This window comes from Poecile atricapillus, chromosome 8, assembly GCF_030490865.1.
Source record: "Poecile atricapillus isolate bPoeAtr1 chromosome 8, bPoeAtr1.hap1, whole genome shotgun sequence".
Lineage (NCBI taxonomy): Eukaryota > Metazoa > Chordata > Aves > Passeriformes > Paridae > Poecile > Poecile atricapillus.
In genome coordinates, this window is record NC_081256.1 from 20,040,644 (window position 1) to 20,062,619 (window position 21,976).

The following is a 21,976-nucleotide window of genomic DNA, read 5'->3' on the forward strand; positions in this document are numbered from 1 at the left end:
GCATGTGAAAGTCAATTTATTATAAATAAGCAATTTATATATGCATTGAAAAAATCTCTGAATTAAGAAGCAGAATGAGGACTGACAGAAAAATCAATATTGTATATTTAAGCCTAGACTTAAAGCAAATGACACTGCAAATTTAATTCATGTGTTTAACTTGTTCACAATTGTCAATGCACTTTCTATACAAGTACATTGATGCCTATGGAGATTTAAGGCATCATGAATTTAACAATACAGATTGAACAAGAACACATCTCCTATCAGATTAATTACATAATTAGCAGGAAAATCCATCAAATTGCTTTATGAATTCAAATGAGCAAGTCATGGAAGTTTTTTGAGGTTTATTTTTTCTGTGGAGGCAACAATAGTGCACATTCTGTACATTTCACAGATTGTATTTAGTATCAAAGAGAGATACATTAACAGCAAACTAGTTGTGTACAAATTAAAAGGTGTGTGCAGAGTGGACAGATTTGGAAAGCTGGAGGACCCTAAATGTAGGAAATGCATTAACATCAGTGACACCTGTACCTCCCTCCTCTATCCCATTTTCCTAAAGAGAAAGAAAACCAGAACTTGCAATGTCTATAATATTCCTATAATTCATGCCAATACTACACCTAGGCCTTTTGGTGTCCTTGCCTTTCACAGTGTGAGGGAAGCAAACACTGATTAGAGGTGCAAAAGGGAGAACAAAGGTTCTCTGTGCCCTGCTGTAGCTGCAAATGTTTAAAATGCATGTACCTGCCTCAGATGGAAACTGGGGGACTCCCAGAAGGCATGTCACAGTCACGACCTGAAGGAATACTTCAGGGTGCATTAGAAGCCAAGTCTAGGTAAATCCCAAAACTTTTGTGGTGTTTTTGTTTCACAAATAGGTCCCTGGTAAAAGACATTTAAACTAGAGGGGCTGCATGTCAGTGGCCTGTGCCAGCTCAGTATCAATCCAGCAGGAACTGCAATTTTCTAGACTACTTGTTATGCACAATTTCAGTGTCATAGTCATTAGAAAGGCTCCCTGTTAATCTCAGGCTCTCTCATGCTCCTCACTGGGCCCTCAATAAGAAGCATAACTCACAGAAGTATAAGAACAATACAGGTAAAAAATGGCAAGTATCAAACTTGACCTTAAAAGTTCTTTCAAGACAACATATTTACATCTAGATTCCTTAGCCCAGCTTCAGGGAGTTTTGTGACTCATTTACTCACAATGACAAACCTTGCCCCTCCATCACTTTCCAGCAATCCTATCTGTTTTATAACTCAGCCAGGGAGTCAAATAATGTCCCCTGTAAGTCAGATTCTCTTGTGCCAGTCAGTTCTCTTGTGAGCACCACGAACATGGATATGCTACCTGCCAGTCACACACACACTTCATACCTGCTGTCAAAGAACACTGAAAGCTTGCTTTGTTTGATTAGAAAATCCACAACCATTCTTACCAAGTGAGAGAAATTCACTTTATAATTAGTGTCATCTACTCTATGTTCTAATAATTATGATTACCAGTTTAATGACAAAGTGATGCTATATATGCCAAGGTCATTTAGCCACAGGTAAGAGAGTGTGGCATTGTACTCTGGTACAGATGTCGGGCACAGAAAAAGAGAGTAGAATTTGAAAAGGGACAAATGAAAAGAAAAAGAAAAGAGATATGAAAATTATAAATGGCAGACTGGCACAGCCAAAAAAGGTGGAGTAGGGCAAAAAAACAGGAATAAAGTTCACAGGGAAAAAAATCTCCAATCTAGTCTATCTAAATTTAATTTTTATTATATGTATTTTAAAATATTAAAAAACAATGTGTTAAAAATGCCTTAGAAATTCTGTGTCTAGGTGCCCCAAGCAGAAGTTCTGCAAGCCTTTAACATCTTGGTAGTCCAGTCACTGCACATACAGGAACAAGCAGTGTAAGCTTTGGCCAGCTGTGCATGTGACAAAACAGAACCGGGATTTTGACTTAAACAAATGTTCAACAGCCTTAAAGGCGTTTGACAGCTACAGCACAAACCTTCTGAGAGCTATTTCACCTTCTGTTCAGTTTGTGAAAGACACAGTTAAGAAAAAGTACAGCCAGATTTCTGCAGAGAAAGTCTGTTAAACAGCAAAGTCTCTTTGTGCACCATGTACCAGCTGCTTTGGATCATCCTATACGATAAAGCTTCCAATACAATCTTCTATCATGAGGCAATTCAACCCCAGAGTGGAAACCTGAAGAAAGCAGTATGGTAAAACATTTGACAGAAGAAACTACAAAAGCTTCAGGGTTTCTCTGGCTTATAGAAAGGGAACAGTTTAAGAACACAGGCAATAAAAGGCTGTATACTCCAACTGAGAGTGTATTTCTCAAACACTGAATAATTCTGCCTCCCTCCTGATTTCAAATACAGACATTCTGCAGAAGGGATAACAACTGTAGTGCACCTGCTTCACTTAAGCCCATTAGAACTATTAATTTTCCACTGGGAATGACCTTCCATACCCCACCACAAGGCTGAGCAATAGAAGATGCAGAGGAATAAGGTGCTGTAAAATGAACTCATCAGGCAAATCAAACAGAACTTTGATTTCACTCTCCATGATGTCCAAGCTGAGACACATCTAGTTCTCCTTTAGCTCTGAGAGGGAGGCACAACTGTGGGAAGAAACAAAGTCTGAGTTGTCTAAGTGTAAAAATATATACAGCATGCTTTAAGGGAATTATGACACTTCATCTTGATATGCTGTATTGTTCCACCTAATAATAAAAATCCAATTATTCCACCCCTAGGCTCAGTCTTGTCCAGTTGCTGCGATATTACATGTACCAATAATGCAAATTTCTCCATCCCACCTCCACTCTTGCCAGCCCTTCCCACTAATTTTCCTTTCTCTTTAATAAAGATGAAATCTCTTAAGCAAGCATAGGCTTGCTTAAGATCCCAAGATTTTCCTTTCTGGGTTTCCTTTAAAGGGCACTCACAGGAGAAGAATTAGGCACATTATCAACCCATCCCCAGCCCAGTTTGCACATTTCATAATGTTTGTCATTCCCCTCTAAAAATGAGAAATTTCACTACAGAAAGAAGATGTAAGTATAAATTTGGAAAACCCCCTTTGCCAGTAGAGCTACCAGTTCCTCTAAACAGGGTCTGGGGAGAGAAAGGAAGGAAATAGAATAAAATTCCCTTTCACAGAGTTTTCTCCTGAAGGTCACCCAGATCTGGATCTAGCAAAAGGTTCTTTCAAGATGGAAGAATTAAACTTAATGCAGAAAACTTATTTTTTCATATGATATGAAAACTTAAATCCTAGTCAGAACCTTTATTAACTTTACTTAACTTTATTAGTAAAGTCATTACCTTCTTTTTTTCGTTCTGGTGGTTTTGGGTTTTTTGAACAGTCTTTTTTGATAGAAAAGGAACTAAGAAGAAACAGTCTTAAAACCAAATGCTCTTCTATATACTAGACCTTTATACCTTTACTTTTACTGAAGGGACTTTTTTCCCCCCCAGTAAATCATTTAGCTGTTTTCTACTTGCTGTCTCCCCTTTCCATATTTGAACATGTCTTACAGACTGTCAGGGGTCTTGTGCTCTGCCGTGAATGGATCCAATTCATTTATCAAATATAAAAGTTTCCTTTTACTTCCACCTCAGGAAACACTTGTACAACAATACAAGTGCCTTAACCAAACCCTTTCTTCCATCCATTTTAAAGCAGGTTACTTCCTTGTAGTGTTACTAGAATAATAGGGAAGGAAAGAGGCACCTGCGAATATTTCCTTAGGAGATAAAAAATCAGGCACTTGAAGTTTTAGTGAGAAAAACAATTCAAGCACAAAGTGAAATTAGGACACATTCAAAGTGAACTCATTACTCAAAGAAAAATATACACCAAGGAAGGAAAATTCTGTCTTCCAGTGCAAGAGCCAGGAAAATTACAAATTTCTTAGCCAATGGTCAGATCTAACACTAAACTGCTTGTGTGAGGCTTGTGAATCCTAGACCTTAAGCAGCCAAAAGCAGCTGGCTTTGGCCGCTGGGTCCTCCGGGAGCCCCCGAGGTCAGTGACAACTTCTACAGGCACAGGGGACGGCAGAAAAGCTTTCACTGAGTGTCAGTCAGCGGGACTCTGAGCCTTGGGCTCCGACATTTGCAGCAGGACCTCAGGGCTAAAGGCTGGCGAGGTCTCCGTGCTGAGTTATTCAGTTTCCAAAACTGCACCTTCAAACCGGAGCCACGGACAGACAGACGGACACTGCCGCGCTGCGTGCAGCACCGTGCTATTAGCAGATGACACTATGTTATTAATAATATTCAAACAGGAGTGCCGTGCCTGTAATTGTCCCTCTTTGCAGAGCAATCTCCAGCAATCAGGGCCCGGAGCGGGCCCGTGGCGGTGCCGGCCGCGCTGGTCAGCGCCGCGGGGAGGCTCCATTAGCACGGGAGGGGCGGACAGCGCCCAGAGCACGGGAAAGGGGGCGGTCAGACACGGGAGCACATCACCAGGAAAAACGACGGGGAAAATGAGAGAATCACAGAACTGTCAAGGTTGGAAGGGACCTCAGGAGATGATCCGGTCCAACCCCCCTGACAAGGCTGGGTCGCCTGGAGCAGGCGATACAGGAACGCATCCAGGTGAGGAGACCCGTGAGCACCCAGGGCAGGCTGTTCCAGTGCCCAGCCACCCTCAGTGTCTATAAGCTTTTCCTCGTGTTGAGGCGAAACTCCTTGTTTTAGTTTATGGCCATTGCCCCTCGTCCTGTTGCTGGGAAACACCGAAAAGAGTCTGGCACCATCCTCTTGGCCGCCACGTTAGAGATATTTATACGAATTAATGAGATCCCCTGTCAGTCTGCTCCCAGAACAGGCCCAGCTCCTCCAATCTCTCCTCACAAGACATGCTCCAGACCCTAAACCATGTTTGTGCCTTCGCTGGACATTATCCACAGCTCCTTGTCTTGAACGAGGAGCTCAGAAATGGACACATTCTCCTCAGGACGGACTGAAGAACCACTTTTATTTTTAAAAAAGCGAAAAAGCGAATCTGGCGTGTGAGAAGCCTCTGGATCAGGGTCGAAATCACTTGATTACATTAACAGTAAATAAGTATATATATATAGTAGTAAGGTCTCTACAATCACTTTTACGACGCCGGAACTCTGATTTCTTGCAGCCCCTGTCCCCGCCCGCCTCAGGCCCTGGCCCCGCCCCTCAGGCCCTGGCCCCGCCCCTCAGGCCCTGCCCCCGCCCCTCAGGTCCTGGCCCCGCCCCCAGGGCCTGGCCCCGCCCCTCAGGCCCTGGCCCCGCCCTCCGCGCCCGCCCCCGGGCCATGGCCCCGCCCCCCAGGCCCCGCCCGTTCCCGGGGCTGTTCCCGGTGCCGTCCCCGCCCCGCGCTTTACGGCAGCGGCCGCGGTTTGCGGCGGGTCGGGCCGGACATGGTGAGTGAGGGGTGCTGCTCGTGTCCTGTCCGGCGGCTCCTCCTGAGGGCCCGCGGGCTCGGTTCTGCCTTGGCCGCGGAGCGAGGGCCCCGCCGAGGCCGCTGGCTCCGCTCTCGGCCCCGCGGTGAACGCGGTGCCGCCGGGCCGTGTTCCCCTCGTCCCCCAGAGCGCGGGGGTCCCCGCCCCGCTGCCCTCGCCGTGTCCCCGCGGGCCCCGAGAGCGCCGTGGCCCCGTCCGAGCGTGTCACGGCCGCTGTGCCGTGTCCGGCTGGTGGCGGCGCGTCCGAGCCGCTGTGCGCGCTGCCGGCGGGGCTTCTGCCCTTCTCCTGCGGTAAACAAACCCTGACTGTGTTCGTTCCCATGCAGGCCAGCACGATGGTGGCGGTCGGCCTGGCCATAGCGGCAGCAGGATTCGCAGGTGTGTGGGGGACGGGCGGACGCTGAACACCCAGCTCTACCTGCACACCCCGTTGTGCTTAGCCGTGCTCCAGGGCTGGTCTCAAGGTAGCTTAATAGCTGACACAGGGCGCCCTTTTGGGAGAGCCTGTATTAATGGCTGTAATTAAATAAACGGTCCAAGTTCTTACTGTTTTACGTCCCAAAAAAAATTTATTCCACAGTCTGATGCACAAGTTACCAGTTGCACTGAATTGCTAAATATTTATGGAATTATATTTAACCTCAGTCAACGCTGGTCTCTTTAAGGTCGCTATGCAGTAAAAGCTTTGAAGCAAATGGAGCCACAGGTAAAACAAGCTCTTCAAAACCTACCAAAGCCTGTAAGTTTTTATTTATCAGTAGCATCTTTTTATTTAAAACTTTAATTGGAAAAGTAACTACAGACTATTGTCTCTGTATAACATTGCTGTATTTTGTCAGTAACAACAATTGCAGCAATTCTGGTGGTGATTGGCTAATAGAGAACTTGTCTGAGTAAATTTAAGTAATTGTTTAACAATGCTCTACTTCAACTGAATTTCCTATTACAAGTGAGAACTTTTGCCATTTTTACATTCTAAAAGCTCAGCAGCTACTAAAGCAAAAATGAATTGCTTTTACTGATACTTAGAAATTAGTGTGTTTTAAACTAATAGGTTTTCTCTTTCAGGCCTTCAGTGGTTATTACAGAGGTGGATTTGAACCCAAAATGACTAAACGAGAAGCAGCTTTAATACTAGGAGTGAGGTAAAGGAAATTTATCAGAACTGAAAGGTGGTGTTTCCTCACAGCTGGCTTTGTTTGGAAAGGTTGTCATCCAATGCCCAGCATCCCCTGGGAGTGTCACTGCCAAGTCAGGGAATAGGAAGTGGCTGTTCAGGACTTTCTGTGCTTTTTGGGGGTTCTTTGCTGCACTTTAGCATGGTTGAAGCTAATTCTGTGTGGATTTCCAGACAGCTGCAATTCCATCACACATTCCAACATGGTCCAAATAAGCCATTTCAGGAAGCCTTGGGATTCACTTGGTGTGGGGAACATGATTCTGCTGTTATCTTGTGGTTACTGTCAGCGCTGAGGAGTTTGGATGCAGTGGGAAGGTGCTGCAAACCCACTTCTTGTGCCTGGAATAAGTTCATCACTTCTGGAACACTATAGATCTGACTATGGTGGCAATCCCTGCCAAAGTACTTCAGGCCAGATACACAAATCTATCACAAAAGAACTTTCAACTGTGAATTTTTTTGAGGTTCTCTGTTTTCCTTTTTACCTTAATAAATCAAGCAAATTTTTTTGTCTTAAAGCCTTTAGGAAGTTTTCCCAATAAAAATGTTACGACGTAGTTCTCTTTTTTCTTACCTGTGTGGCTGAGCCCCACCCCTTTAGATTCCTATGTCTTCAGCATACATTTTCTAGGGTTTTGGAAAAGCCCTTGAAAGCCTCTCCAGGATTTAGACACTACATATCAGTGGTGAAGAGAAACATAGATGTTAGCTAGAGAATTGATGGGTAAGACAAGAGTTGCTCACTTGTTCTCAGAGACCTTTTGATGATCTGGGGAATTTCATGAGGATCCCTTCAGTCAGTTTTTCTCTCTCTTTCAAAGCCCTACAGCCAACAGAAATAAAATTAGAGAAGCTCATAGACGGATCATGCTTCTGAATCATCCAGATAAAGGTAAGGAAATTAAGTCATGTTGACTAGTTAATACATGTTTTTAACACAGATGAATGGAACTGTGTAGGGAGGGAGTTATACATAACCACCTCTACTAAAAACCCACAGGAAACTGAGTGAAAACAAATCTTAGGGTGCCGTAATCCATGTGAGTCTAGAGCATATTTTTGTGTGTGAATGTTTTAAAAGCAAGCAGACAGATTCAGCAGGTCAGTTTGTTAGCTGCTCTATCTTCTGTGAATACCAGGTTAGAATATAATTTGTTAAAATGAGACTTAAAATTTTTAGATGAAAACATGAAGAACCCTTGTGTGTTTCATATTCCACTTGTACGTTTGAGTTCCTCTGAATGCCTCAGGAGTTCACCATAAATGGCAAAAAGAGCCTTTGACAGCCGCTGGAGACATTAAATTATGAAATGTTCCTGTTAGTGGTACTCTGAAGGCTCAGACTCTAGTTAGGGGTAAAGTTAGTAACTTAGGGCATCTAAACCTATTCTAAATTCTGTTCAGTGAGTCAGAAGCATGTGTTGGTGTTTGACATTTAACTTCTTAATCATTGCTTAAAAGGTAAAATGGCTTCCTTTAAAGTGACTGTTGACTTCCTTGCTTCTATGCACCAAAATGTAAAATAATCCATGGGAATATGCCTTTCGTAGATAATATTGAGTGAAAATTTCCTTCAGAACTAACCTTACTGAATAGATGCAGGAGCTAAAAATAGCATTTTGTGTTGTACATGACCTAAATACGTAAAATTAATCTGCAAGTAAAACATAATGCAATTAATGGTATATATGCTACCAACACAGTCATTGCACCTCATGGTGCCTCCATGCAGTGTTGGTGCATTTCACTGTGGGGTCTGTCTCAGTCTCCCTAAGTAATTTTTTGCCATGTGTAAAAACTGAGCTGGTCCCTTGGTACAGCAGCACTTTATGCTGGGCAGGGTTATCTGCAGACCTTTTAGTTCAGTACTTCTGTATTCACCACAGACTGTGCTAAGCCACTGGTGACTGATTCATTTATTACTGATAAAACTGGAGAAAAAAACACTCCAGTGAAACAAAAGCAGCCTAACAGGAGTGAGTGGTCTGACACCAAGCTCCTGCTGTGACTGTGAGTGAACTCAGGTGCCTACAGTCATATCCAGTTTGTTCTTCAACTGGCAGAACCTCAGACCACACTCTTTTTTTCTGTGTCCTGTGGCATTAACACAGAAGACAAATGTTGGGTTTTTTTCATCTGATTTGAGGTTCTCTTTCTTCTAGGTGGATCTCCATATGTAGCAGCCAAAATCAATGAAGCTAAGGATCTACTAGAAGATCAAGCTAAAAAATGAATGAGAAAGAAAATCACTCATTCAGAGGGTTTGTTCCTGCAAATGACTATTTTTGATAAATGGCTTAAGCAAAGTTCTAATGTCAGTATTTGACTTAATATAAATGAAGCTGGAAATACAAATCCAGGGAGGTAGTTCCCTCCCCACTTGGTCACTTTTTTTTTTTTTGGAAATATGTGAGGGAGTGAAGCTTAAAAGATTTTTTTCTTAGCTGTTCTTTATTAAACAGCAACATCTGGCACTCAGAAATATTTTCAGTGCTTGACAGGAGTAGCTTGGTGTGGCCAGTGTCTGTTACCAAGCACAGGTAGACACAAGTGCTGTTACCTAATTTCTGTTGAACTGGCCCTGTTTAAAGTTCACACTGCTGCTCTTCCATCTGCAAGAATTAGCACACTGAACCTGTTTGGGAGGGGCTGGAAAAACCAAGAGGATTTATTGACAGGAAGAACTGGCAGACGTGTGTGGTTGTCTCTGCCTGGAGAAATAAAGTATAGGAAACAATGTACTCCCTTGTCCTGTCCTTGTGAAAAACAAGGTTGGTTAAGTGTTACTGATGGATCTGGACCATCCCAGATTTTTTAGTAGCTTTTAACAGGTTTTAATAGCATTTAATAAATTCCATATTTGCAATAGAAGCCCTGTAGTTTTATATATTATTGCACACTACAAACCCAGAGGTGACACAGTGAGCTTTGCATTTATGGTGATTAGGAAACAGGAACTCTTTACATCAGTCACTGATACCTGAGCTGGATTTGTGCTCTGGGGAGCCTCTCACACCCAGCAGCTTGTGAGGATCTCAGCTGGGGACAGGGAGCTCTGTCATACTCCAGCAATCTTCCCATTGTTTTCTACCACTACAGCAAAACACTGCACAGCACCTGTGGCAGTTAATGCCCACCCAGTCATAAACAGTGGGATTGAAAGCTTCCTCACCCAGGACCTGGACTTGGGAAACATCTCATCCCTGTGAGTGCTGCCTGCTGTGCCACAGCATTGCTGTGGAAGAGCTCTGGGCTGTTTAGGAAGGATTACAACAGTAGGGTTGAGTAAGGTGCCTTTAGGAGAAAGGATCAAATAAGTAACATTATAACCTCCCCAGAAAGGCAGTAATTTTGCTCTGCTACAGCATTTAAAGCAGGGTGAAGGACAGCTGGAACACCACCATGCAGAGTTCTGGACTCAGCACATGCCAAGCTGTCTGCAGAATGTTTCTGTACTTAAGTATTTCCCAGCCAAACACTACTGACTTACTAAACATAGGTCTGTTTTTTAACATTTTCTGTGCTGCTGTGCTTGCCCCATCAGCTGAGGTACTCCTGCACGCTTCAGTTACAACCTTTACCTGGGTGTGTTCTCCCAGAGGGAACAATGTTTCTGCGTGTCCAACACTGATATCCTGTAGTGCACACACAGGTCCCTGCTTGGGACAGCTTGGCTGTAGTTCTGTCAGGTAGAGCAGCTGCTTTAGAACTCTTGATTTTGTCCTGACAAAATCAGGCAAGACAACTTTTTTCATTCAAGTCAGTACAACTTCAACGCTGCCCTTTGCTCTGACTTCTTACACCTTCTTGCTACCCAGATGTTTTTCCACACCTGTTTTGTGCTTCCTTGCTCTGGCTCACATATCTGGAAAGGGGGGAGGGTGCCATGCTTTAAGTTACCAAAAACTACATCTGCATTAATTCCTATATATGTTAGTCAGGTTATGCAATTCTCCAAGATAAGGAGTCTGGTTTTTAGACTCATTAACTGGTGTTTGACATCATCACCTTAATGAAAGGAAGATCAGCCTGTTAAAAACTCTTACAAAAAAGAGTTTGAGGTTCAAGCTGCCTCACAAGTAGGTTTCCATTGTTAGTTAACAGCTTGAAAACCTTAAAGTCAATAGTAATTTAAATTTCTGATAGAAACAGTCAACAGATGGAAGATCAAAGTTTATTTTCTTTTACTACCAGCATACAAAAAAAACATATTGCACATCAAACAACCAAAACAAAAATAAAAATACTCTACTAAGGACTAACATATGTAGTTTATACAGAATAAACTTTCTGGAAATTGATCTTTTCAGTAGTTCAGGTTATGTCTTAATGGACATGACTAACTCAGCTTAGTGTTAACTAAAGCTATGTTTGATTTTTAAATACTGTACAGTTTAATAAATAAACCAAACAAAGCCTCAATGTAGAACAGTCACTGCCAATGTCACCCAGTATCCCTGCAGATTATGAGAATTTAACAAATGCATTCCAGTGGTCTGCAGATTTTTTCCTCTACATACAGCATTTAAAAAACATGTATTAAAACAGACCAGTTTCCAGACTAAACTAATGGAGAAATTACATTTCAGTGCAAAATATTTTAGACTGCATTTCTTTCTAGTATTCCTCAGGTGAAGAAGTGGTTGCATATTATTAAAAATGTAACAAAAGCAGCTAATGCTTTCATAAAGAGTATTATGTTAGGGATCCCCCTCACATCTTTGCCGTATTTTGAAAACAAAATAACATTTCCTATAGCCAGCAATTTTGTTTATTTAAATGTTACATATACTATCTCAAGGCACATCTGATGATATATTTATAACACAGTAGGTGTCAAAGTATGTTTAACATATGATTTCTCCAGGATCCCTCCCCTTTCTGTATTCCAAAATGGAGGAACTGAAAGTGCGGTGTCAAGACTGGCGATCCATATTCTATCTTTGGCAAGCTTATACAAGCACTATTTTAAATGTAATGTAAAAGAACTGTAAACTAGGAACTTCAGTTTATGAAACACCATTCAGCACTGCTTCTTCCTGATTATTTCCATCCTCCTGAACAGTGACTTTCTTTTCATCAGGGCTGTGCTGTAGTTTAGAAGGTTCATCCCCAGAGGTGGTGGCAGGACCATTCACTGCCTTTTCAGATGGGCTGTTTTCATCAATCGCATCTTTTGCCTTGCAAAAACAAAAATGGGAGTATTAAAAATTCCATAACATCACAGAGTGTAATCTCAGTTTCCCTCTGATTCACACAGCAGCTTTGCAAGAGGGAACAGCTCTTGTTTGTCTCTGCCTGTATCCTGTCACTTAGAGCATCTGATCATTTGTCCTTTATAGGATATTCTGTTTCAGCCACTTTGAGGAAATCATGCCAACGTAACCCCAGGACTGCACACCCCAAGCACACCTAAAATGCGTATTTATTTCTATTTGTCTAAGCCCATGAAGGAGTTTACTGAAAAAACTGAGCTTTACAAGCCTTTTGAAGTCTATAGCAAGAAGACATTTCGTTAATGCATCTTTCTCACTTAACTTCTGGCAATACATTGGCACTTTAGAGGTAAAGAAATTCTTCTTTATTCAGTTCTAATCATTTTTCAGGATAATGTAATACCACGCTGATCCTTTCAGGAGAAAGGATCAAAACCTTACAATCTTGGTAAAATTAATTCCTTCTAAAATAGTTTATACAAGTCACTAAAAATGCTACATATTATCCTCTATCCCTAAAGTGTTCTAAGGATTAGTTCTCAGGACTTACCATGGGCAATTTTCACATTTTATTACATAATACAACATTACTTACTGTAATATTTTAATATGTCTATACAGACTTAATCTGGCCCCTAAAGTCTGCAACAACAGTCTACAAACCATTGTCAGTTCTGTTTACTCTGGGCCCTTTTTGCTTTTAATGATTTGCTCTTGAACTCAAATGCGCTTGCAGTCAAATGAAGGCAAGCTAACTGAAGCCTTCATTCCTTTACTGTTCTACTGCAAGCGAAGAGAAAAAAGAAAATGAATATTAAAAAAATCTTACCGTTTCTTTCTTGGTTTTGGCTACTGTCTCCTTTGGAGGGTTTCTCTGTCTACTTTGAGATTCAGCTCGTGATATATAATCAGCTACTGTTACTGTTCAAGGAAAAAAATCACAGTGATGCTCACATCAGCAGTCAATTCAGCATGAACCTTCATGTCTTTTCTGCACAAGTTATGCTCTAACTGGGAGACATCTCACAAAAGGCCTTCACACTTACAGGTATCAACCACACAGCAATGATCAATTTGTTTCTGTTGTTAAAAACAATTTTCACTAAAATCAGTGGTAACAATGATCTGAAGGTGGACTCTTAAGAAAACCAATTTTGTCCAATTGCAAGATTTATTGGAGAAGGGCTTTCTAAGCACTAAGTTTGAAGAGATTTGGCTGCAGGCTGTTTGAACTACAGACTGTGTGTGTCACTGGGGTTTTATTAGCTGAGTATATGAAGAATTTCACACTAATGAAATCAAATGAAGACAGTTAAACAGTGTCCAGCACTGGGGCAGGTCAGAGACTGGACTCACTTGGGATGATGATATGGCATCAAATCTTTCGTATGTCACGAAGAGACTGAGGAGGGAACTTGTCCTCCTCGGGGTACTGAAAGTGCCACCAGCACTGTGCCACCAGCACTGTCCCCTGGCTCGGGTGTGGCTGCTGCGAGCTGTGAGGACACAGGCGGTGCTGCTGGAGCCAGCCCAGCCCAGGGGCAGCGCAGCTGTGTCTGTGCTGGTACAGCTGCACTCACTGGGGCCAGCCAGGGCTTCTCTGACCTCTCCCTACCACCTCAGCACATGTTCTGTAGCCTGGTTTTGTCTGATCCTGCCCTCTTGTAACCACACCAAAACTCAGTTCTAGTATTAGAATATGGACTACTGCAACTTTAAATATACACTTGGGTTGGCAAGTATTACCTACTGTACTGTACAGTCATTTATATTTAGTGTATCAGGTATTTAGGCGAGCTATTTTTCTGGATTTAGGAATGACTGTGCATGAAATCCAAATCAGACTGGGAGCTACAAGAGATGACTTTTCTGTTACAGTAACTGGACTTCTTACAGCTGGGTCCTTCCAGAACTGAAAGGCAAAGGAGTTTCTGCACAAGTACTTTTTCTTTAAAATGAGGTTTTATACCCAACTCCTCTAATACTAGTAAATAGGAAGCATGTTTCATGCACACAGTGCATTCTTAATATTCCTCTATGAATAAGGCACCATAACATACAGCAATGTAAATCAAATGATGCAGCTAAATGACTGAAATACAGCGGTTGGCATTGTGGGGTGGAAGAAATGAAGAGTTCCTTCTGTCTTAACTTCACTCACACTTACTAGGTATTTATGAAGACTAAATTATTACAGCATTTTAACAAAGACGTCAGAGAAATCTTGTTTGGGAAATTTTGTTATGGTCTTAGAATACTTAAGATTTAAAAGAATTCCCATGGTTTTCTAGAAGTTACTAACATTCCTTTACACTGCTGGCTGAGATTAGTTTCTTAGAAATAAAGGCTGAAATACACTGGTTTTGTCCCTTTACAAAATCGTATGCACTGCAACAAAACTGGAATGTTGAGAAGAAATGTGTGGGTTTGAGGTTTTTTAGAAGGGTGGGGAGTTTGATTTTTCCCTTCCCCGAAGTTTTAGTGCAATAGAACAACTTTTTTCTTCTTAATCAAATGTATGAGCACCACAGATACAAGGAAGACAAATATGGGTGAAATTTTGAACCTGTCAATCCAGAAGACCTTCTGTTACTACCCTGTGCCATGTACGTACAAGCATTTTCTAAACAGGGCATTGTATTGATAATTAGCCAGTTCATTTTTAACATTTCAAGTGTTAGTACACACAAAAGAAATGCAACAAGCCACAACAACAAAAAATTGGAAACATGCAATTTCACTTAAATTCCTCCTCCTTCCCACCCTCAATTTGCAGATGACTTAAACTATTCCCAACAGCCAAGGACTGAGAGCAGCAGTGTGATGCAGGTGTGGGGCTGGCAAACCCCACGTGAGTTCCCTCACTGAGCTCTGCCAGGACCCACATCCTGCCCCTTCAACGCTGCTGCTCAGCCAGTGCTGAAAAGGTTGTGTCCCAGTCAGTGCAAGCGCACAGATGCAGTGAGTGCAGACCATGAACCTTCATGTTTGTCGTGATCCTGGACCACGGAACTCAACAGCACTTTGGCCATTGACTTCAGTGAGAACTGGATCAGAAGCGTAACTCGTATGTCCAAGCAAAAAGTTAGACATCAATTAGTTTCATTAGACAGATTTTAGAAGTTTTCCTAGTAGAAGAAATGTCTTTCATCTTTATCTAGTAGTCTTATTAGTTATTGAGTAACCTTTTGATATTATGCAGCTCTATGTAAAACAGCAGACACAACATTCTCTCATGCTTTTGACCTGAGATTACCCACAGCTCCACTCGAATTACCTGGCTGTCTATCTTCTGCCTGACCCCTGAAGCGACGCCTGCGGCTACGATTGCGTCGCTGGGGTTTTTTGTCACTATCATCTGCAATTGCAAAGTTTATAATGAACTATTTCTGATCATAAAATAAATAAATTCTTCAGCAGTTTCAGCATGGGGCATTTAAAATGGCTTCTGTTAAAGACAGAGACTAAGTAAGACAGAAAAGCTAAAAGAAAATTTTATACTGAAGGCATACACAGTAACACAAAAGCTAGATTTTACTTTTTGCTCTTGGTTCATTAAAACATTTAGGCACGTGCTTAATGACCTCAGATTTCATTTATTAAGTAACCATACGTCAAATTTTAGCAACATAACCCAGATTTTTTTTTTTCTACATTAAGCAACAGATTGTATTCTCATCCCAGGAAATATCAAGAGAATTTACTGAAGGAAAGTTCTTAAGTAGAAGTTGCATAAAGACAAATTAACAGCTACTTAAGGAGCTTTCCCACACCATGACTGAGGTTACCAAGGACAAAACAGAACGTTGATCTGACAGTACTGTTTCTATCAAGCAGTACCAATGGGAAACAACAAGTCTTTGGTGTCTCCATCAGACAGTTTTTACAAAAAAGGCACATGAAAAGGCTAGTGGAGCTCAGTAAACAGAAGATTCCATGGCACTGCCACGGAGGGAGTCTTTCTTTAATCAAACAGCAACCTTAAACAGAACAATGATTTGTCACTTACAAAAACAAACAAGGGCTTCACTACACTTAGAGGGACAACACATTTTTTTCTTAGCTTGCTCTGGGACTACCATCCAACCATTTACATACCTAAACCATTCTCATTAACAGAAGCTGTATCAGACTCTGTCATTCCATCCATAAGAACAGCATCTTCATCAGTCCTTCGCCGGCGTGACCTCCGGCGGCGGTTGCTGCTGTGGTGGGACTCGCTGGCGTCCGTGTCCACGGTCTGGTCTGACTCCGTGTTATCCAGCAAGCTGTAAGGGTTGCTGTCCGGGTCTTTAAGCACTAGACAAACAGAAAGTGTCCATCTAAGATACTGTAGAGATATGTAACCATTCCCAGGCTGACTTACAGCTGTGTCTGAAAGTTTCAAACTATACAGCAACCTTAAGCTAAGGTGTAACACACAGCACTGCAGTATTTGATCTCAAACTGGATCCTCTGACTTTAACCCAACAGGAACAAATCTGGGTCACCACAACAGCCCAATGTGCACTTGCACTATTTCACCACTAAAATCTCCCAGGTGACATTTTGAGACCTTTTACTCCAAACTTCTAAGTATATAAAACACACCTTACACTTTGTGCTTGTGTGGTAGTTCTGACACTTACAGTGTTATATTAGCACAGATTCTGATTAAACCTAGCTTCCAATCAATCACTTTTCCTTTCATTGTGTACTGAACATAAGCTTACCTCAGAAGGCAGCCATAGGCAACATGCCAAAGATTTACCAACTTTGCTAGTAACATTATTATGTGTGAGCAGCAGAGGAAGGAAATTAAGATCACTGTGAATACAAAATAAACAAAAATCTAAAACATGCTGCATGACACAGCTACTACACAACTGCACTGAAATCCCAGGGTATTAAGCTCATCGTGTAAGAATGGAGTATTTTAAAAGAGTAAGAGGTTATACAGAAAATTGCCAGGAAGAACATCTCAATTCAAAACCCATTTGGAACACAGTACCAGAGCTAATGGATGACTTTCCACCACGAGGTCCCCCGCGTCCACGACCTCCAGACATGCTACGCCCTCGTCCCCCAGGACGTCGTCTGTTGTCACGTTGGTGCCTGCTCTCCCTGTCGTCTTCTCCTGCCAAGGACCAGTCACTAAGTTCATCTTTCCTCTCAGATTCTGTTTCAGAGGGATTAGAGAGCTCAGAGTTTGTACCTTGTATGAGAAGGAAAAGAGAATTGGAAATGGATATGAATTTGAGGATTGTATTCTGGTTTCATATCCTCACAGAAGTATTCCAGCCAGCACAGCTGGTTATATATGTATGTTATTTTAAAAAACAATATAATGCATAAATATATATATATAAATACTAACATTCAAGTATACAATCAGATATATTTTAATATTTATACATACTCATATATAAAAATATATGCACACAAAATATAGATCAGAATTTACTTAAGTAAGATTCTCAAATTAAGTTTGTTTGTACTAACGTACAATAAGGGCTGAAAGACCACCTAATCTGTAATTTCTGTACACAGATAAACCAAGGATTTAGCAGTGTTTCCTCCCTTTGTCTATACACTGCAGGCATTTGGTTCAGTTTCTAGGCAACTTCTCTGAAATTCCCAAGGACAACTTTGCCACCTTATAGCCAATGGTTGTTGCTAAGCAACCCCTTCTGGATGCTGTACTGCTGCTTGAACAATTTCACTGTTTATATTAAACAGCATCTCTAACACCCGGCCATCTCCGAATACCCAAACCCACACAGCTTTTTACTACCTGAAAAACCAACACCTAGTACTCATTTTAGGTATCCAGGAACTCCCCCTACTACCCAGTCTGGAATATAAAGTTTTAGGCCCATGTGGCTTACATGTGATTCTTGCCATTTTGGGAGGAAAAATAACACTCTAAATTTTCCAAATCACAGTGTGCCTATACAAGCAAAGTGAACAAGTTTCCTTACAGTTCAGTCAGTTCACTGGGAAATAAAAGATGAAGTTACAAATATCATCATCAGAATCAACACAACTAGCACTTGGCATTGTCCTTATTTGTGAAACATGTCTATATAGAAATGCAGTGACTCCATTTGGACAAGCTGGGGATGTGCACACCTGTCAGGACCTGAACTGTGCTTTTTAATTGAGAAACGCATCAGAGTACCTCACTACACCTTAAAATAAATCCCGTTAGATCCTGACTGAATTAAAAAACCTACAGGATTTTGTGCTGTCTCCATTTTAAATCATTTTGGTTCACTTTTCAGAAATACGCTGCTAAGACAGTCATGATCACAGACAAGCAATTTTTCTCCTTCTCAACCAAGACAGATAATGCTCATTTCGTATTTTTTTTTTTTTAGATTTCTCTCCTGAAAAGCATCTCTATCTGTCTTCCCAGCTTTTGTGATGTCACTTACTAAGTAACTAACATGGAAGGACAAGATGTTTCCAGAGCTCAGTTTGTTAATTTTTTCCATTTTAAACAAACTTCAAGACTACAAATCTAATGAGGTGTTTTGAGCTATGAACAAAATAAAACGGCAATTCTGAATTTCCAACCCTATCTTCACTCAATTATGCTGAACACAGAGAAATCCAGAGACAGCTTTGGGCTCCCAGGTACCCCAGGCCTCGCTGAAGGGCACTCACCATAACCAGACGTGTAATTGGGGCCCCTGCGGCCTCTGCCCCGCCCGCTGTAGGACCTGGAGCCCTGCACTGAGGAGAGGGTGCTCTCGTCGGTGGTGTAACCCTTCTCCTTCTCAGGAACTCGAGTCGAGGAAGGCCTGAAGCCCATCCCAATCTGGCGCAGCTGTTCATCGATTTGGAGCCTTTCCAGTCTTAGTTGTTCTACCTCCTACATGCAATGAAACAAAAACCATGGAAAAGATTGCTGACAAATGTCCTTCACAAAACACCATCCCCCACCCAGTAAAATACTCATTCCTACAGGAGAATTAACACCACCTGGAAGGTGACTATGAATAATGGAATTCAAGATGAGCTACCTCTGAGTTTCAGAAGAGATCCAAAGACTTTCACCACTATGCAGAAAACTTGGCTTTAAGACCACTACTACCTTTCTTAATTACAGTTCAGCAAATTTTTCCAGCAAAATTTAGGAAAAAAAACCCCAACAAACTGACAAGGGAACACAGTTCAAACTCATCATCTCTGAGTATATCATCACAAAGCAATCCAATCTAAACAGATAATTGTTCTAATACCACACTATATTACTGTCTTCTATTAGAAATTCCATCCTATCCCAACAGAGCATTAACCTGAGAACTGCAGAACTCGAACACAGACGAAAAGCTTTGTGTTAGTTCCCAAATGTCTCTTAAAGCCCTGTTCTTTACAGTCTGATCCTTTCTACCCCAACAGCACTAAGTAGTCATGACAAGGTATATGATACCCATGGGCAAGGGGTGGGCTCAAGTTACCACACTTTCAACCCTGATATATAGAGGAACAGTTTAATGACTGCAAATCCCACCAAAGCTGTTGCTCAAAAATTCTGTTACTTCAACCCAAGTTTCCTCTACAGATCCTCCCTCCCAAAACACACTCACCTTTAGATATGCGATGTGATACTCCAACAGAACTTGGACATTGCCAATGCTTTCTTTAGTACCAACAAATACAAACGGTACCATTCCCTACAGGAACAAAGCATCAAAGCTTTTTATCAGGGACAATGTTATCATTGAAAGAATGCTTTCTGTTTAAATTATATAAAGAGATCTGTTTTAAATGACTAAAGTGAGCTAAACAGAGGCAGCAGCTGAGCCTTCAGCTGCAAAGACATCTAGAAATAGCTCAGGCTGAGGTGACAGCAGCAGCTTCAGACTGTGCAAGCTTTCCCAACAACCTGTTCTGGAGCCAAGGTAACCTGACATCCCACGTTCACATTCCCCCATGCAACACACGCTCTATGTGTGTTTAGCACAATGGGTGCATAAAAGCATACAGAGTTTACCAAGAAGGTGGTTCAGTAAACCAACTTTACAAGACCAAGCACCTTTACAAGCTTTTACCTTTTGTTCTCATCTATTTAAAATATATGGACACTTCTAACACTACTAATCCCAAATTAGTTACATAGCCCAAGTACATATAGGAGAAAGAGTAAAAAAAACCTCTTACTTCAGCAGCAAAAACATTCCTTGAATTATTTGGTATAAAATCCACTGCAAGATGCCAGCTTAGAACTAATGCTCTCTATACCCACAGGTCTGAAATAAAACTGGGTTTGAAAATAAAAACCTAGTCACAGCAGGAAAGAATAAAGTACTTACGTCTTCACGGGGCAGCTTATTTTCATTGTCTCCTTCAATTCTCACCCTGACGACTCCAGACTTGTCTACAATCTCTTGAATCACTTTTCCATTTTTTCCAATAACTTTTCCTTCAGAGGGCAAGAATGGTTAATTTTGCACCATTATAATAATGTGCCAAGTATTTTAACATGTTTATTGATATTTTATAAATAGAACCCCCAAAGAATACCCCACACTATATCAGAGAAAATGCGTAAAAACTTTTAAAATTAAACTCTCTCTATATGCAAAATGAAAAGCAGTGATGAAGATCACCACTGCACACAGGCTTCTAATAGAATCAAACCAAGAGTAAAATGGCACAAGAGTTTTGGAAATTCTTATTTTAAATTTATGTATCAAAATTATTTGGACCTCCAACTCTACATGTGCCCTCAATGAATCTTTCCTGACATTTTAGCATGCTTATACGTTCGTTGAAGCCTCTTACAAAATTCTGCCTTTACCATAGACTTGCGTACGACCAGTGCTTTCCATATTACCTTTAAAATACCTATTTCGAGATCATGCATGGGATCCAAACCAAAAGGTTCTTCAGAACCTGTATGTTTAAATCTCAAAAAAATAAAAAAGTGACTTCTTGACTCTGTTGGCTAGAATACTTTAGCTCTTCGACTAAAGCTACGTGGGAACATGTCTTCATCACAGCTAGATGTGACACTTAAGAACATTTATGTTTAAATTAGGAGCAAAGGAGGCAGAACAACTTAAAAGAAGGGCAAAAGCCAGAATTGTGTGACAGAGGACTCCAGAAGTAATGTTCTTTACAGCAAATAGCAACATGATACGAAGTAATGTGCAAAAAATATTAAAAATTTGTTTCCTTTCCTCAACAGCTCAGCAGGTCTGGGGTTCTGTCTTTCTGTATTGGAGTCACTGATGAGACTACACTGAGCTGTGTGTTTTCATGAAGTGTAGCTAAATATCTGTCTGCTTACCTGTGTGCCCACAGGTGATATGGGCAGGACATTTGCCTTCATCAGAAATTGGCATTGTAATTGTTTAACAGCAGCATTTTCAGTTAAACAAACTGCTGTGACTTCTGCCCTGATTCTTGTGATATATTCATATTAATGAATGCTCTCCAAATGCTCCCCAAAACTCAACTTGTAGAACATCAGGTTTAGCAGAATTCCCTGGATTAATCAGATTTACTGAACAAGACTGCAGAAAAAAATTTGTTCATATACAAACTAGTGATTAATTTGTTGAATGTTAAAATGAGCTTTAACATTAGGTAGATGAGAAAACCATCAAGTTGCATCAGATACATGATTTGCAGAAGTCATATTTAAAAAACCACCCAAATGAACAAATGAAACCTCATTACACCTTAATCTGGTTGAGTTCTAAAACCTTGAAAATCTAAGTTATAGGAGTTTGCACATTAATTATTTAAATTATGTTATTTCTAATACGCAGGCTCCAAGCCCCAAACCACAGCAGGTTAAAGGCCGACTTTTAACTTCTCTGGATAATCCAAGCTGTTCAATCAGGTACAACACCTCCAACTTTAACACTGCCTCCATGCCCACACTGCCCACAAGCTGGGCATGGGGAGCAGGGAGCTGCCAGACTTGAGTAAAATCCAGGATAAAGGAAGGAGAATGAGAGAAAAGGAAAAACGTTCCCTGTGGAGACCGGACTAGGGGAAGACATTTGTGTCTTCAAGTGGAATGCAATTAACCTCACACCTCTAGGTGGTTTTCAAAACAGAACCTACCAGATTATGCTACCCCTTCATAAAGCTGCAACATGGTAAAATGTC

The 21,976-nt window shown here is 41.3% G+C and overlaps 2 protein-coding genes across 6 annotated transcripts in view; one reads left to right on the plus strand and one right to left on the minus strand.

Moving 5' to 3' along the window:
* Positions 1 to 5,338: 5,338 nt before the first annotated feature.
* DNAJC19 (DnaJ heat shock protein family (Hsp40) member C19) lies at positions 5,339 to 9,521 on the plus strand. 3 transcript variants are annotated; one of them, XM_058844535.1, is made up of 6 exons: positions 5,339 to 5,431; positions 5,797 to 5,848; positions 6,136 to 6,209; positions 6,539 to 6,615; positions 7,472 to 7,542; positions 8,813 to 9,521. In XM_058844535.1, exons 1-6 carry the CDS (start codon positions 5,429 to 5,431, stop codon positions 8,881 to 8,883), a joined length of 348 nt encoding a protein of 115 aa, XP_058700518.1. In that variant the 5' UTR covers positions 5,339 to 5,428; the 3' UTR covers positions 8,884 to 9,521. The 3 variants fall into 3 exon arrangements, with proteins under 3 accessions (XP_058700518.1, XP_058700520.1, XP_058700519.1); XM_058844537.1 differs by lacking the exon at positions 5,339 to 5,431 and adding an exon at positions 5,449 to 5,555 and having other exon boundaries at positions 6,136 to 6,176; XM_058844536.1 differs by lacking the exon at positions 5,339 to 5,431 and adding an exon at positions 5,468 to 5,555.
* Positions 9,522 to 10,810: 1,289 nt separating this feature from the next.
* The window catches only part of FXR1 (FMR1 autosomal homolog 1), a 33,252-nt gene continuing 22,086 nt past the window's right edge, over positions 10,811 to 21,976 (minus strand). Inside the window, exons 10-17 of one of the 3 annotated variants that reach the window (XM_058844533.1) lie at positions 20,167 to 20,276; positions 19,441 to 19,527; positions 18,515 to 18,722; positions 16,857 to 17,024; positions 15,965 to 16,165; positions 15,144 to 15,224; positions 12,696 to 12,787; positions 10,811 to 11,830 (exon numbers count right to left, since the gene is read on the minus strand). In XM_058844533.1, the coding sequence (XP_058700516.1) occupies positions 11,660 to 11,830; positions 12,696 to 12,787; positions 15,144 to 15,224; positions 15,965 to 16,165; positions 16,857 to 17,024; positions 18,515 to 18,722; positions 19,441 to 19,527; positions 20,167 to 20,276 (1,118 nt within the window). In that variant the 3' untranslated portion in view covers positions 10,811 to 11,659. Of the gene's footprint in view, positions 11,831 to 12,695; positions 12,788 to 15,143; positions 15,225 to 15,964; positions 16,166 to 16,856; positions 17,061 to 18,514; positions 18,723 to 19,440; positions 19,528 to 20,166; positions 20,277 to 21,976 lie in introns of all 3 variants that reach the window. The other 2 variants (XM_058844532.1, XM_058844534.1) reach the window with 2 other exon arrangements.

Coding starts and splice junctions, on each gene's coding strand:
- DNAJC19 (XM_058844535.1), top strand. Junction 5,849..6,135: donor AGCGGCAGCAGGATTCGCAG/GTGTGTGGGGGA, acceptor GGTCTCTTTAAG/GTCGCTATGCAGTAAAAGCT. Junction 7,543..8,812: donor TCTGAATCATCCAGATAAAG/GTAAGGAAATTA, acceptor TCTTTCTTCTAG/GTGGATCTCCATATGTAGCA.